The 15,958-nt window shown below is 40.8% G+C and overlaps 1 protein-coding gene across 4 annotated transcripts in view; it reads left to right on the top strand.

Annotated features, from left to right (window-relative positions):
- Window positions 1-15,958, top strand: part of LOC103137630 (fibroblast growth factor receptor 2-like) — a 42,912-nt gene that overhangs the window by 5,607 nt on the left and 21,347 nt on the right. For all 4 annotated transcript variants that reach the window (XM_007551445.2, XM_007551442.2, XM_007551446.2 and 1 more), the window contains exons 4-10: window positions 13-136; window positions 2,794-2,984; window positions 3,323-3,458; window positions 5,888-6,145; window positions 10,141-10,310; window positions 12,395-12,518; window positions 15,730-15,920. In XM_007551445.2, coding sequence (XP_007551507.2) covers window positions 13-136; window positions 2,794-2,984; window positions 3,323-3,458; window positions 5,888-6,145; window positions 10,141-10,310; window positions 12,395-12,518; window positions 15,730-15,920 — 1,194 coding nt within the window. The remainder of the gene's footprint in view (window positions 1-12; window positions 137-2,793; window positions 2,985-3,322; window positions 3,459-5,887; window positions 6,146-10,140; window positions 10,311-12,394; window positions 12,519-15,729; window positions 15,921-15,958) is intronic.

The raw sequence follows: 15,958 nt of genomic DNA, 5'->3' as shown, positions 1-15,958 counted from the left end.
ATCTGACCACAGGTTCGGCACCAGTCCTGGACGCTGATCATGGAGAACGTGACGCCATTGGACAGGGGAAACTACACATGTTTGGCGGAGAATGTGGAGGGATCCATCAACCACACCTTCTCTCTGGATGTATTGGGTCAGTACCTAGACTTTTATTATACCTGCTAAGCTTAGTAAATTGGATAACTGACAGAGGAAAACCGTCCTACAGCGAGTGAGAATAGAGTGTGTGTGTGTGTGCGTGTGTGTGTGTGTAGGCTTACGGTTTGATTGTTGCACGTGTACTGTAGATGCAGGTGGAGGTCAGGGACTGCTGCTGAGATGTTTTTATTACATTACATTACAACAATATTTTTTAAAACTTTAAATATCAGTTCAGTATTTTTGAAGGATTTTGTCTGCATACTACAGCAGACAGCTTACAGAAACCAAAGAGCTGGTCAGACTGGAGGAAGGCTAATAACCCATCAAAATAACACCAAATAAATAAAGACTGTTATTACTGCAATATGTAATAATAACAAACGCACCGTTATATTATTTAAGTGAAATAAAACTGTCCGTTTTCTGCTTTACTAAGCCAGAGTGGACATTTATAACATTTCTAAATATATGTAAACACTTTATAATGCAGTGGACCCCTGCTACAAAATGATCCTTTCAAACTAACTCGGGCATAACAAGGACGATCGTTTGTCGTCAGTCTTTTAGCTGCTGACCTCCACACTGCTCATGGTGAGTTCAGCCCCAGCTCAGTCAATCCCTCTTCCCTGACCTTTGAAACTCAGAAAGAAAGGAGTGCTTTTGCCTCTGGAGAATCGATAGACGGCAGAGACTACGAGGGAGAGTGGGATAACAGTAGTAGATCAATGTGTGTTTGCTCTCACCGGTTTTGTTCTCCTAATTTGGCATAGGCCTGATCTCCTTTGGACCTGCTGCTCACCACTGTGTGAGCCAACAGTACGCATAAAGGTTCATCTGCTGCAGTCATTCTGTTAAAGGCTGGTCAGTGAACCACAGATAACTAGAAAATACATGAAGCTGCAGTGGTCCAACTCGTCATCCAAGCGTCTTCACGATTTATCCACAGCTGTAGTTGTTCCTGATCTTGTTGCACACTTCCATTTATTTTTATTAGTGCCTACGTTGTGCTGATATTATTTTCTTCAGACTATTTGCATAATGTGAATGCATAGGCATATGTGCAGAAACACAATACGCCTAATTCACACATGCTCACCAACTGAGACCCCTTGCTCTTCCTCTCTCTTAGTTTGACTAAAACTCTCTTTCCAACTGGATTTTGCTTTTTTATTCTAGTTTACTGCAGAATAGTAAACCTCTTCTACGACTGGATCTGTTGTTACTGCTGCCTCTTTACAAGCTCTTTCCTAATTTTTTGTCATTAGCTCAGGGTGCAAATGGAGAGAACAAAAGAGCTGAAATTGAGAGGAAAAAAAAACTTTGTTTTTTTTTTGTTGCCCAAGTGACAAGCACTAAGTCAGACTTTACTGGTTTAAGCTGGAGTCTGGACAAAGGGGCACAGTTGGGCAGCTACACATGGCACATCACAGCTATTCAACACTGTGTGGGTAGCCACATCCTACTCTGTGCCGCACTAAGTATTTCAAGGGTCTCTACTCGACCTGACCTCCCCATGAGGCAAGCTGCCAGGTCACTCAGAGTTCAACGTCCTTCACTGGTCACTAGGGATTGCTGCCGTCAGATTGCTCCGTCAATTGCTGGGTTCTGGGTTCTGTCTTTGAACTTCACAGTAGATATTAGTCAGCTTTGCTGTATCCACTGTTCTCATGAGGCTCTGTGCCTCTTTTCTGTTATTCTGCACATGCATTCCTTCTGAAGTCATTTTGTTTTTGTTTTAATTACAGAACGTCCAAGCATAAGACATGAAATCACATTATTGGCCAGGTTTTGCATAGAGCGGGCACTGCTAGCTGATTTTGTGTACTTTTTTCTTCCACCTTAAAGCTAATGTATGCACTGGAAAAACTGTGGAAAGGTTAGAGGGTATAATACCTTTAAAATGCACTGAATACCGACTCTGGTTCACTCTATTAGTCTTGACACTTCTAAGTTATAGTTCTAAGCGTTTCTGGTCCTGTGGTTTCGCTTAGTAAATAATGTTGTTAGGTTTTTATAGCGAGTGCTTGATGTTTCCACCTTCTCGAAGTTGGAAAAGTTTGAGAGGGTAAAGAATGCTGGAAAAATGGGGGCAAATAAAGACTGACAATAAACAAGGCAAACCCTAGGAATGTGCAGAAAGGAGGGGGGAGGTCTTGAGAGAGGATTTGACAAATTTCAGAAAAGGCAGCAAAAGAAGAAAGACTGTAGAAGTCTCTACTTCCTGGAATTTAAGTGATAGTTTGTGCCAGTTTTGTTCTTTTTATTAAACATAGAATCTCATCCGTTGAGATTGGCTAATGATGACTAACTCCAAAACTCATAAACACGCATGTACAAACAAATCCACTGCACCTACCTTAAGGTTTTGTTTTGGAAAGGCTCTGCTGGGCTCATGAGTCATGTCACAGCATGGGAGCTGTAGGGACTCCTCAGGGTAGCTGTAAAAGCTGGGGGGGCGTCTGAAACAGGGCATTGTTCCCTAGGTCTCCCTCTGTTTGACTTGGATACTAAATATTTACATGTGTAACAATGCAAAGGATGGTGCACTTTCCAAAACCGCCACATATTTTAGTAATTAACCATAAAAATCGGTCTCCAATTATTTAACCACTGAACAATTATGAAATTCTTCTTACTTTCTTTCAACAGGTCGGCAACCTCACCGGCCAAGTCTCCTGCCTGGTTTTCTTTCCAATACCACGGTACGCGTTGGAGAGGACGCCCAGTTCCAGTGCAACGTCTATGTTCATGGCGAGTCTCACTTCCAGTGGCTGAGACTCATCCCCAGGAATGGCAGTCGTTATGGGCCTGATGGACCCCCCAACATCAAAGTGTTAAAGGTAGGTCACTTTCCACCCTATGCTTTTTATACTCTGAACACATTTTTCCTCTCTTGTCCTGTGATTTTCTTTAGTTTTAGTTGAACTTTCAAAGTCGGATAAGAAACTTATTATATTTCCATTATATTGCTCGTAATGTTGGCATAATTTTGTTTCTTGCACTTCTAGTTATGATTTAATTTACGTCTTAGAAAAGTCAGACTTTATCTGTCAGAACATTGTAGCTACCATTTCACATGAACAGGTGAAAGAGTATTTAATGGGTAGTAGTGTACTGTTGTTGTTTTTGTTGCTATGTGCTCCTGTGCCTGATGCTCATTTTGTTTGATGCATTGCAGAGCTCAAACATTCCCACAGACATTGAGTTTCTCACCATCACCAATGTCACAGAGGAAGACGCTGGGGAGTATCTCTGCAAAGTCTCCAATCATCAAGGGGAAGCCGTCCAGTCAGCCTGGCTGAAGGTCGTCCCAGGTAAGCTACTGAGAAAATATGCTTGATAATTCAGGCTTTTTCCAGGTATATAAAATCACTTACCGGTACTTTTCTTTCTTTTCACCCTTAATTGATTTTATCCAAAGTAGTTTAATTTATACAAGAATTGCAAGTAAGCCAAGACTGTCGAGGATGCACCCAAATGTTTCCAAGGATTGATTATGTTACATTTTTAATGCTAATCTTGGGTAACTTTGCATAACACAGTTTCTAGCCAAAACAATAACAGCTCAAATTTGAGTTCATAAAATCAAGATTTATATGGTTATTAATCCAGTAAGTTTGAGCAGTTTAAGAACAGTGGCTATAAAATCTACCAAACTGATCTACAAATCCAAGTGAGGGATTTAAAAGGGCTGCATCACAAGTTCACAACTCCTACCACTTCCTCTACTGTTTCTCACAACTTCTGCTTTAGCCCAGAAATCACTTTAAGTTAATCCACACATGTGATAGATTGATCAGGAGTCAAAGTTATTACAGACAATAAAATAACTTTTTTTACACACAAAAACTAGTATGGAAAGCTGTTTATTCATTTGTGTTTCATACTCTGTGATTTTAAGTTTTTAGGATTGCTCTACATCATGTTCTCTTATGTAAGGGAATTTTATTAGCTTTAGTGCAAGGTGATTCTTCCTTTAGTGAGTTCATCCATTAGATTACTCCAATGATACAGTTTACTCAACATCTTAGACACCAGCAGGGACCATATATTCTGCAATATTATGTGAGCTGGCAGGCTGTTGAAAACCCGGAGAAGATAACGCTGTAGCTCGCAGACGACCTACTGCAACTCCAGACGGAAGTAGAGCTCCCAGAGCAGCTTGACGGTTTTCCAAATCCAAAACAAAACGAGGATTTGTTTTCACTCTTCTTTTACTCCTTTTAGAAACTCTACTCTTTGGTTATGATTTTGCATGCAACTGAAACATTTATATAGATTTCTTTTTTTTTTTCAGTTACATTTTAAATTTTTTTTTTTTTACTGATTCCTATAATTTATTTATTTTTGTATTTGTTCATTCCACTTTTAAAGAAAATAATGGTGAAAAAAACACAAGCTCATTTTATGTTCAGTCCTGGTTTTAGTGTTTATATCTGGCTTATTCATATGCTGGTGAATATATAGTATATTATAATGTAATTCCGGTTATATTGATGGAATTGTAGTATTCCAGTAGCATAATTCCACCCTGGTAAATTGAGAAATTCATTCATTTCTAATTTATTCAATGAGGGAAAAAAACAAAATCACATGGCATCATGGATTCTTTGAGATGCTTCAATAAATAATTAGTATAAGGATGCACAATTATGCAACCAGGTCATTACATTCATCTTTACTTTTTATATGTTTTTTTTTTTCTTATAACAAATTTTATTCTCTGCTAGTTTAAAATTGCAAAATAAACGTCACATTATGTGCTTAAAATTATTCATCACTGCCTCATTTTTTTTAAAACCCCAGCATTTTGAAGAGATTGCGCACACATTTAAAAGCCTCTGGAAAGCATCATCCTTGCCTGCTTGGTCGGCTGAGCTAACAAAGGAATTCTGTTTGCGATTTGCAGGGGTAAAGCAGTCTCTTTCACACACACACACTCAACCTTTTTATTATACGGGAAGTTTAGATCATACACAGCCCAAGTAAAGGCTAATATCTCTTGTTTTGCAATCTGAAGTTAAGTGCGTATTGTTCCGACGACGGTGGGTGTGTTTTTGTGCTTGTGCTCGCGTGTCTCTGTCATTAAAACAGAGTGCAGACACATGGAGGCTCACTTGTTCAGTTTGAGCCATGATTTAAAATCTGGTGACACTGTTAAAGCAACTAAAGGCCTGTTAAATTCTTCAAAACCAGGATTACTGATATCCCTGTCAGACAAAAGGGAGTTGCGATGATGTCACAAAACGAGTTCTGTTTAGTCCGCCTGTCAATGGTGATTACATTGACTCATGAGTCATATTTTTAATGTCTGTCTCTGCTTTTACTTGCCAACCTGTCCTAACCTCAGTCTGAACCATTCGTAAGGTGGGAGGGACATTGTTTCACACCGTTTAGGGTCCTCTCCTGTGCGGCTCACTGCAACTTGACGAGTCTGACTACTTTCTACAGTTTGTCGAGTACTTTATGTTGAAAAATATGAACTTCCTCCTATATTTGACTTCATCCTAGCAAAGAACTGAAAACAGATCTGGGCTTCAATGGGACCTTTTCACAAATGACTGGGAACTATTAGCTATATTCTGGCCTTCCTATTGCAAATGTTGATTCACGTCAATCCCTTTAAGAGCTGTGTGAGGAGTCGTTTCCTAAACTATGGCTTATATCTTCTCCTTTTTGTGCACTCCATTTTCTCCTTCCCCAACTTCAAACTTCCCCTACTCTTTCCCCATTTGCTCCGCAGATCCATCAAACAAATGCCAAATTTCTAAGCCCCTGGAGTCCCCAGTGCACCCAGGCGAGGTGCTGAAGCTCAGGTGTCCTCTGCCGGTGACGGGAACCATCACTTGGACCAAAGATGGCGGCTCTCTGGGTACCAACAACCGCACGCTGGTAGAACAGGAGGTGCTGCAGATCCGGGATGTCAAGCCCAAGGACTCAGGCCTGTACGCCTGCACCAGCGAGGGCAAAGAAACCGTCTGCTTCATAGTCAACATCACAGGTGAGTCAGAGGGACTCGACAGGTTAGAGCAGAGCAGGAGTGACGGTTTGGAGGTGGATGGGTTTATAGTAGGAGGTTAAGCTCAGAAAATGGCCATAGAATTGTTTTTTTTTTTCCTCTTTGGGTGAGGAGGCTGACGGTTTTTTGGTTCTGACAGAATCTGCTGAGGGTGTTTGTTGTCCTTATTAAATATCCTAGAACTCAAACTCTATAAGCCTCTGAATGCTTGGTCTCGGGTGTGTTTGCGTTAAGTCAAAGGAGAATGGTAACTACGGTAAGTAAGGCCTCAACACAGAGTGATTGGAGGACACAGGGTGGATAGCCTGCAGTTAAATTAGTAAGTGGTAAATGAATGTGAGTTTGAATGAGTTTGAGCTCTCATCTCTTACCTGCAGATTACAATCCTAGACAGACGATGCAGCCCTAAATAAATTCACTTTTTTTTTTGCTGTATTATAATGTCTTACTTGACCTCTATCTCGGTGGGGATGATAATAAAATTATTCATACCTCTGCAAAAAAAAATTTTCTGACTGGAAGCAATATTACTTTTTCAGAGTCCCCCAGCCAGATTCCTGACTAAAATAGTAAGAGGTATGAATAATTTATATTTTATCTGTATTCCTCAGACATACAATGATATTTCTGTTATTCTAATGAGCTAAGGATGCCATGCGCTCTAACAATTTGCCAGTTTAGAACAGATACAGGCCCACAGAATCAAAGACCCTCCACCATGCTTACCAATGGGCATTTCTGGTGCTTTCACATACTCCCAACGACCCTGCGGAAAATAATCTTCAATAATAACAGGCAAGTAATAATCCTGGTTAATCCAGTTTCATGAAGATCAACACTCGTCTGCCTCCGTTGAAAGGCATGCTCTCTTGTCGTTCCCATTTTGACAAGAAAAATTCTCCTATGCTTCACTTCGTATTTATTCCCCAGAGACTCTTTCATCATGGATTACTTATAAACAAATCAGCCAAACTGAGAAAAGCACATTATTTATCAAATTTTGCTGCGTTTTTCTTTTACAACAGACCAGGCTGTCAAAATGTCACTAAGAAACAGCAGAAAGGAAAAAAAAAAAAGAGTTTTGTCTTAGGGGTTTGGGCGGAGGCAGCTGTTAGCAACAACAAAAGGCGCCTTTACCCATTTCTCTGCATGTTCCTGTCTGGACTTATACAGTTAGATCGTGGGGAGGGCATGTGTGTGTGTCTTCCAGGCTAGATGCTCGAGGGAATACAGGAATTCCTGAGATTCCTTCAGCTAGTGTCTCCCAGGTAGTGAGGCCTCAAGGAGCCAACCAGCAAGCCAGCCAAATCAGTCAGCTGTGCTCATCCATTATGAAAGCTGGCCATCTGGACCCAGTTACCCACCTGGACCCAATGTGTGCTGGTGTGTGTGTGTGAGAAAGAGAAAGTTTTACCCTAGTTTGTATAGCAGCAGCTTACACATGTCTGCTTTTGCTTACACACTCACAAAGAGAGGCTGAAGTAACGATGAGGGCTTCCACATCTTGTTAAAATTCTCCACACGCATCGCGTCTCGCCATGAGTTCTCCTCCTCCACTTTCGGGCTGACTGTAATTGCCTGAAATGCATTAAATAAGGAGGGAAAGACAGGAAAAAATGGGGGGAGAGTGAAAAGTTCCACCATTATGGTCATAGTAAGCTGTCTGGAAACAAAGAACAAGCTGTTCTGGCAGTACAGTTGCAATTTCTCGCCTTATGTGTTTCAGAAAATTCAAAACCGAGAATATTATTAAAAGAGTGCGGGAAGGAGAGGAAGAAGGGGGTGAGAGAGTGGTATTGGATCAGTACCAACAATTCTGTGAGCACGGCATTGAGACTTGGCCGGACAGCCAGGACTGTAGCAAGGAGGAGCGTGGAAGTAAGGGGGGAGTGAGAGTTAAAAAAGTAAGGGGTAGCTTTATATCCGTGACTTTACTTGTGGAACTCTCATATTGGGCTGAAAAAGCATCGCAAACACCTTGGAGTTGCTTAAAAATAGATGAAACACAGTACCAGAGTGTCTATCACGAGCAACGGCAGGAGAGATGGAAGCGTTTCCAGAGTGCTGGGAAAGGGAAGGGAATGTCGAGGCTCTGCTTTCTGTTTTCTCTTCCACATTGTTCTAATTTCATTTTATCCTTTTTTCTCTTAATTTTTTTGTGTAAATGTGTCTTGCAAAAGTATTTACACTAATAACTTTTTTCCACATTTCACCACTTTACAACCACAAACATCAATGTGTTTTATTGGAACTTTCCATAATAAATGAAGACAAAGCAGCACGTTATTGTGATGTGGAAAAAAAAAAGTTTGTTTAAAATGCAAACTATATATATATATATATATATATATATATATATATATATATATATATATATATATATATATCATTTTTACAAAGCACATTGATGTTTGTAGTTGTAAAGTGGAAATGGGGTATCTGCTCTGATACCCCTAAATAAATAGGAAAAGCATGACAGTTTTGTCCATTCTTCTTTGCAGAATGGCTCAAGCTCAGTCAGATCGAAACTATTTCATCGTTGTCTTGCTGACTTGCGCTGTCAGTAACACCTGAAACATTGCAAGTGGAGCTTGTATCTGCGTTATAGGAAGAGCAAGTGAACTGTAATATGTCTGTAGGAACTTTGAGGGAAAAAAATCTTGACTCAGCGCCGGAGTTAGATAACCTCAGCTTACCCGAGGCCAGCTGAGGACAAACAGCCGTGCATGAGCAGGAGTCCGGATGCACACAGCTTAGGGGCCGTTGAGGGGCCACAGCAGTCGGCTCAGCAAGGCAGTTTGGCTTCATCTATACAGAGGTCTGAAGGTCCTGCCCCTTTGGACAGAGAGCATGGGAAGCGGCAGCCTTCACCTAGTCAGGACCTGATGTACCGTCTGGGGCGTCAGTTGTAGGTCAAAGGTTGCTTTGTGGAGAGAAAGCAACCTTCAGTCCTCCAAATCTATCTCTGTTTGCAGATGGAGTTAGCATATTAAGGTTAAGGAACTCAGAGACAAAGATTTAGCAGGATGGGCAAAAAGTAGTTTAATCCATTGAGGAAGGGAATGCAGTTCTGACACAGCTGTCCAACTATGCTGGACATGTCCGGTTGATCTGTACACAGATTAGACATCCAGTAATAAATCTTGGAGCAAATATTCTCCTGGGGCATTGCTGCTTTGATGTGTCATGGTGTAATCTGTGGGTATTCCGTCTGTCGCTTGCACTCCGGCCAGAAGAAGAGGAAGTGGTGGTGTGGAGGACCGTTTGGGGTTGTTGTTTGTTTGAGTGTCTCTTCCAGTCTTCAGTCCCATCTGCTTAGACAATCACAGTCCCAGGTGCAGAGGGAGAGAGGGAAAGCAAATCCAGCTGACAAAGAGACAGATGTTGGGAGTAAAAGAGCAAAAAACACAAGTAAGACAGTAGATATCGATATGTGCAATGGTGGGGCTGCATTTCATTATTAAAAAGCTTTAGAAATGTTCTCCAATGGAGGGAGATAATGATTTTTCAGGCGTGATAAGTTCCTCCAGCTATTTCGTCCATATATAGCCGAGTGATTTACAGGGTAGCTATGGTAATTGGAGGAAGTAGGAGGAGGAAAAAACCTGTTAAGTGGAATGAGATAAAAATTGAATGTGATGGTCCGATTACCCTTCTAGCAACGCCCAGCCCCTCAGAGCTGATCTTTTTTTGGTTTCTGTTGCTCCCTGCAGAGCCCACAGGAAAAGTGTGTTTTTGTTTAGTCGTGGAAGTTCAGAGCTTTAGGTCATGTTGTGCAGACGGCAGTTTGGATAGTGTTGCCAAGAAAAAAAAAAAAAAAGGGGGCCTCTTTAAAGAACGGTTCAGGTTGGATTCTTCTGCAGACACGCTCCTTCATGCCTCTGGACTAAGCCAGCCCATTTTCCTCTGAAGTCAAGCTGTTGATACAGTCGACACTGTCAGGAAATGACTGAACGTGGCTTGTTATCTGGTTGCAGGCGCGCCATACTGGACTTCATCAGCGAAGATGGAGAAGAAGTTGCATGCAGTGCCAGCTGCCAACACAGTGAAGTTCCGCTGTGCTGCAGGAGGAGACCCCCAGCCAAAACTGCATTGGCTGAAAAACGGCAGGCCTTTCCGCCAAGAGGACCGCATGGGAGGATATAAAGTAGGGGAAACACTAATCCACCAAACTGCTAATACTAATATAATCTCAGTCCCCCTTTTTGCCTTCCATTCTTTAATACTTTTGAAGGAGTAATTAATTATTAGAAATGCTAATTCCTAATAGCTTTAATGAATTTAACCCTCAGATTAACTGTATTTATATAAATGTAAAAAACTTACTTTTCTGACATAACAACACTGACACAGCAGAGTCTCAAAGAAAGACCAAAATAAACAGAATAAATCTGTATGCATGCACAACCAGACATTGCAGTTCATCATTACTGCAATGTTAGCGCTAATACTGAAGACTGCTAATGGCAATCCCATTACCAGTGACAACAATTAGCATTATTGTTCTCATCAGAGACTTAAAGAGTTCAATTATAAGCTTTGCATAACATCAACAATCTATTTAAATACTCATAAGTGTACAATCCCAGTGCTTTATAGGAAAAATAAAAGCTGCTTTACATTTTATCTGCTGGTTGTGACTCTGTACTGTACCTGAGATTTTATGGCAACACAGTTGGGTCAGAGCTATTTCACAGCAACCAGTTTTACCTGAACTTGCAAAAATCTAAGTTGCTAACTGAGTTAGTGATAGCTGGTGGAGTGCACATGGTTGGATTGCATGAGATTAGAAAATCAACAATGGCACTAATATTGGTAAATATTGCTAAGACAATATCTGTTGCAATATATGGCCATTTTCTGTTTTCCTTTTTATCTGTGCTTCCATCACTTTTTTTACTTTTAGCAGTTCTGTGCAGGTGCCTTGTGTGAGGATCTGCTGCTGAGATTCTGTCCAACAGGCTAAATGTTACATTGACATGTAAACTATTTTGCGGTCTAGACATTTGCGATATTGATATTGGTGCAGCCCTTGTACATGATATATTTGATTACATTAAGCTAAAATGTATAGACTTTGCACATTTCACATCCACATGATGGGGAGTGATTTACCAGAGATAATTAAGTGTCAGTTTACTGAATGAATACGTGTTTTAAATATAAAAGAGTGGTCAAGTTTGCTTTACTTTTAAAGTTTCTTTTGACTTTTTTCCAATCTAACTTATGAGCTTTTGCTACAAGAGTGAAGATTTTTATCAAGCTGAACATTTTTCTCATGTTTCTGATGGCAATAAAGGTTATCCTATATAATTCTTGGTTCTTCTGGTTAACAACTTAGTCAAAGAGAGAAACGTCCACTATAAGTAACTTATTCAAACTAGTTCCTACATGTGATTTAATCAATATCAAATATAGCTGTGGTCACATCTATTTTAAAGACATAGGATTATGCCCTCGAATGAATGCAAAAAACAAATTTCCATTATGGTTTTTGATGTTTTAGATGAAGATGTCTTACATCTGGTGGTGACTATATATGTGGCTGATATTTTGATAGTTTGATGTTTTGGGTAGATTACTTCCCCTTGGTTGAGTAAAATGACCAGATATGCTGTACGGGTCTTCCTGCCAGGAAAAGTTAGACCCAGATAATGTTTGGGTTGTTCCTGAAGTCTCTTCCCCTTCGACTTTCAGTCCCTCATTACAACTAAGACAAAAATCAGTACCAGAAACGATACAGTCATGCTGTCAGTTACACCGCGGGCATTTCATTCCTCTCTTTTTGTCAATAAATGTTTGACAAAAGCTGTACCTGAGCCCAGCCCCGTGGCCTTACCTCTCCATTGTGTGAAATGTAGGCCTGTACACGCAATAGTTACAGTGTCTCTCTTTAGTGTATAGATGGAAACCTCATTGTTTGCTTACACCTGTGGTTTCCATGCACACTAGAAACTATGCTTGCAAATAATTTTGGCCAACTGCATGCTTGAAACAGCTCAGACGATGAAGATGGTTCCACATACAATGATAGAGAAAGACATTTCTCAAATATTTTTTAAACAAATACCACCTTAGTTTATACTCAGGTTTACAAGGACTGCTTGCAAGATGACTTATGCTAGTTCAGCTAGCAGACAGCAGCATCTCTTTCTTCTTGTTATTTTATTTCACTGCTAGTTCCTTCATGTCTCCTAATCTCACATTAATGATTCTGTATCTTGGCTACAGGTGCGCCTCCAGCACTGGACCCTGATCATGGAGAGCGTGGTTCCATCGGACAAGGGAAACTACACCTGCTTGGTGCAGAACGAATTTGGATCCATCAACCACACCTACACTCTGGATGTAGTGGGTCAGTACGCCTGTTGAGGTTAGAGAAGTAGAGAACTGGTAGGGAAAAACTTCCCACAGTCAGTGAGGGTAATGTGTGTGAGCATGCTGTTTAATTGGACAGGTGTGCGGTGGATGCACAGCACACCTGTGTTCTGTGCTGCCAAGAGTGCAGATGGCAAAGATGAATATGTCATCAGGTTCAGTGCAGCTTTCATTATTTTATATTGGAATATTTTTTTTAAACCAGGGATGTCAAAGGGTTGCTTGGAATCCTTTGAATGCTGTATTGTGGCCCCCAACTGCCAGGAAAAGCGATTGATACAAATAGACACCAAAAATGTTCAAGGCCAGATTCTCACAGACAAACGAATATTTAATTACATTGGAAAATGTCACACTTGTCTTTTATTTGTTTTTTTTTCATAATATGTAGGATCACAAACATCCAGCAAATTAATTGAAATCAAGAAATATTACATTTTTGAGTATGAGTATGTTCAACTTGACAGTTATGATAAGTACTGACGACATGTTTTTCTTTTATTTTGATTTCGTATTATTTTCATTTTAAAATATATTGTGGCCCATGCCCATTTTTAACCTGACAAAAATGTTGGACAAATCTGTTTTAGAGAAATTAGTTTTAAATGACCTCTGACAGACAGTTTGGATATTTTGACATGAAGTTCTGTGAAAATATTTCCCTTTATTTCTTCTTTTGTGGCAGACAAATTTCATACCAATGGAAGTTTGGGGAATAAAACCTCAAGTATTAAATCTCTCCACCTCTGAAAGGAGCTGTTGTTAGGTGTGATGCTGTTTTCTCAGTGGAACAGTGTTGCTGCATTTATTCACTTGACCAGCCTGAAGTGGACAAACTGAAATGAACTGACCCTTTAAAGCAGACTCATGTGACATGATGAGCTCAGCCTCGCTGACCTTTGGCATGCAAGAAGAAGTGTTTTTTACTCCATTCGCAGAATCAATAAATGGCAGGAACAACAGGGGGAGTGGGATAACAGTAGTAGATAAGTTTTCCCACACCAACATTGCTTGCTTAATTCGACGTGGACCTCATCTATTTTGGGCCTGCCACTCGCTCCTTTGTGAGCCATCAATACTTGTTAAAATTTATATGATGCAGTTATTTTTTAAAGCCTGGTCAGTGAACCACAGATTACCAGAACAGAGGGGAGCAGTCCAAGCGACTGCAGTCTGTATAAATACGTGAAGTTACTTCTGATGTTTTTTCTTACTACCGTTACTTATTACCGTTCCATAGATTGTAATTAGCAGCATTATTTGCACCATGTTAGGCTGGACTTGAATACCGGAGGGTGTTTGCACAATGTGAATGTATAGGGACATCACAGAAACAGGTTACAGCCAACACATGTTCACACACGCTCCCCAATTGAGGCCCCATACTCTTACTCTCTCTGGAGCTGGCTGAAGCTCTCCTTCTAACTGCATATTGTTTTTTGTTTGGTTTTACTGCAGAACAGTAAACTTCTTCCATGCCTGTAACCTCTGGCTTCATTTTTCCCCAGTAGACTGGTGGGTGGGGGAAAAAAAGAGGCAAAATGGAGACAAACAAAGCCTTTTTTTTATCAGACTTTTTGTAGCTCAAACGAGCTGTAGGATCAGCTTTTAGAAACAAAAACACCTAGACTTTATCGGTTTAAGCTGGAGTCTGGACTATGGGTTGCAGTCGGGCAGCTACAAGCTGACGCACATGCTATGCCGCAGCTATTCATCACTGTGGGGACAGCCACATGCCATCCTGTGCCACACTGAGATTTTCCTGGGTCTCTGTCCTCCCCGGACCCTTTTGAGCCGAGTTGCCAGGTTGCTCAGAGTTCAAAGTCCTTCACTGGTCAACAGGGAATGCTGCCAGGCTACTCCACGAATCACAAGATTAGTTTTAGGAACTAGTTATCGGTCAGGATATATTTATATGTACTGTAAATAAAGTCAGAATCATTTATCTTTCTGCCGCCTTGCAACAGAATGATTGTTTCTTTGTGATTGTTAATCACATGAAATCACAAAAAAACATCAAGAGAAAACCTGAAGAAAAAAAAATCAGTCATAATGTGGAAAATGTTTAATGTTACGGACGCCTAAAACGGAGGCGTTTACTGTTTTAGTTATACCACTACAGAATCTAATTCATTTTGTTTTTACAGAGAGCGCTTGATGTCTCCACCCTCTGGAAGCATGAAAAGTTTGAGTGTGTAAAGAGGGCCAGAAAATCGGGGCAAAGAAAGATAGACAATAAACAAGGCAAACCCTGAGAATGCACAGAAAGAAGGAGATTTGGTTTTGGAGAGCGGAAGAAGGGGAGGTAGTCATCAGATGTGACAGATTTCAGAAAAGTCAGCAAAAGGCAGTAGAAGTCTTTACATCCTGGAATTTAAATGGTAGTTTGTGACGGTTTTCTTCTTTGCATTAAACGTAGAATCTCCACCCCTGACACTGGCTGATGTCTAACTCCAAAACTCATAAACATACACGTACAAATAAATCCACTGCATGTTTCGGAAAGGCTCTGCTGGGCTCATGAGTCATGTCACAGTGTGGGAGCTGTGGGGACTCCTCGGGGTAGCTGTAAAAGCTGGGGGAGGTCTGAAAGGGGGTATTGTTCCCCAGGTCTCCCTCTGTTGGGGTTCAGAAGGTAAATATTAGTTTATAGAAGAATGCAGATGGTGCTAAACTCTCCAAAAACATGCATGGAGACCATTTATTGACCATAAAACGTCCTGATCCTCAAGTATCACTCAAGCTCAGTGAAAGAACAATTATTGTTAATTAAAAAATACTTCATTCCAAACAAAAATTAAATGTTGTCATAACTCATATAATCCAAGTATCTTTAAAGAGTCTTTCTGAATGGCGATGCTGTGGGAAAGACTGTAATGAAATGCTAGCAGCTCAAATTCTGGGCAGCAGAGTCAATATTTCACACCAGCATGTACTGGATGACATAACCAGTTGTTAGGAAGCACTGCTAATCCATCTCATTTGATTTTGCAATGCTAAATAGCAGCTTCTACTTCTAAAAACAATACCGTGTTGACACGGTTACGCAGCATAATAACTGTCTGAGCCTACGAGAACAAATCAGAACTGACGTAACAGAGCAACTCCGGGAGCAGCATAATTCTACTGCCTTCTTCTTGTCTGGTGAATGAGCGTAGAAAAGATACGTTGTTTATCTTCTACAACAGAACGGTCACCACACAGGCCTATCCTCCAGGCTGGACAGCCCGCCAACACCACGGTACACGTCGGCGAGGACGCCCAGTTCCAGTGTAAGGTCTACAGCGACGCCCAGCCTCACATCCAGTGGCTGAAACACGTCAGCGTAAACGGCAGTCGGTACAGGCCTGACGGAAACCCCTACGTCAAAGTGTTAAAGGTAGATCCCTTTGTACCCATTTTTATATCATAACCACA

The sequence above is a fragment of the Poecilia formosa genome, unplaced genomic scaffold (assembly GCF_000485575.1).
Source record: "Poecilia formosa unplaced genomic scaffold, Poecilia_formosa-5.1.2 Scaffold42, whole genome shotgun sequence".
NCBI lineage: Eukaryota > Metazoa > Chordata > Actinopteri > Cyprinodontiformes > Poeciliidae > Poecilia > Poecilia formosa.
Note: the sequence above shows the minus strand (reverse complement) of the source record. Positions and strands in the feature narration are given on the sequence as shown.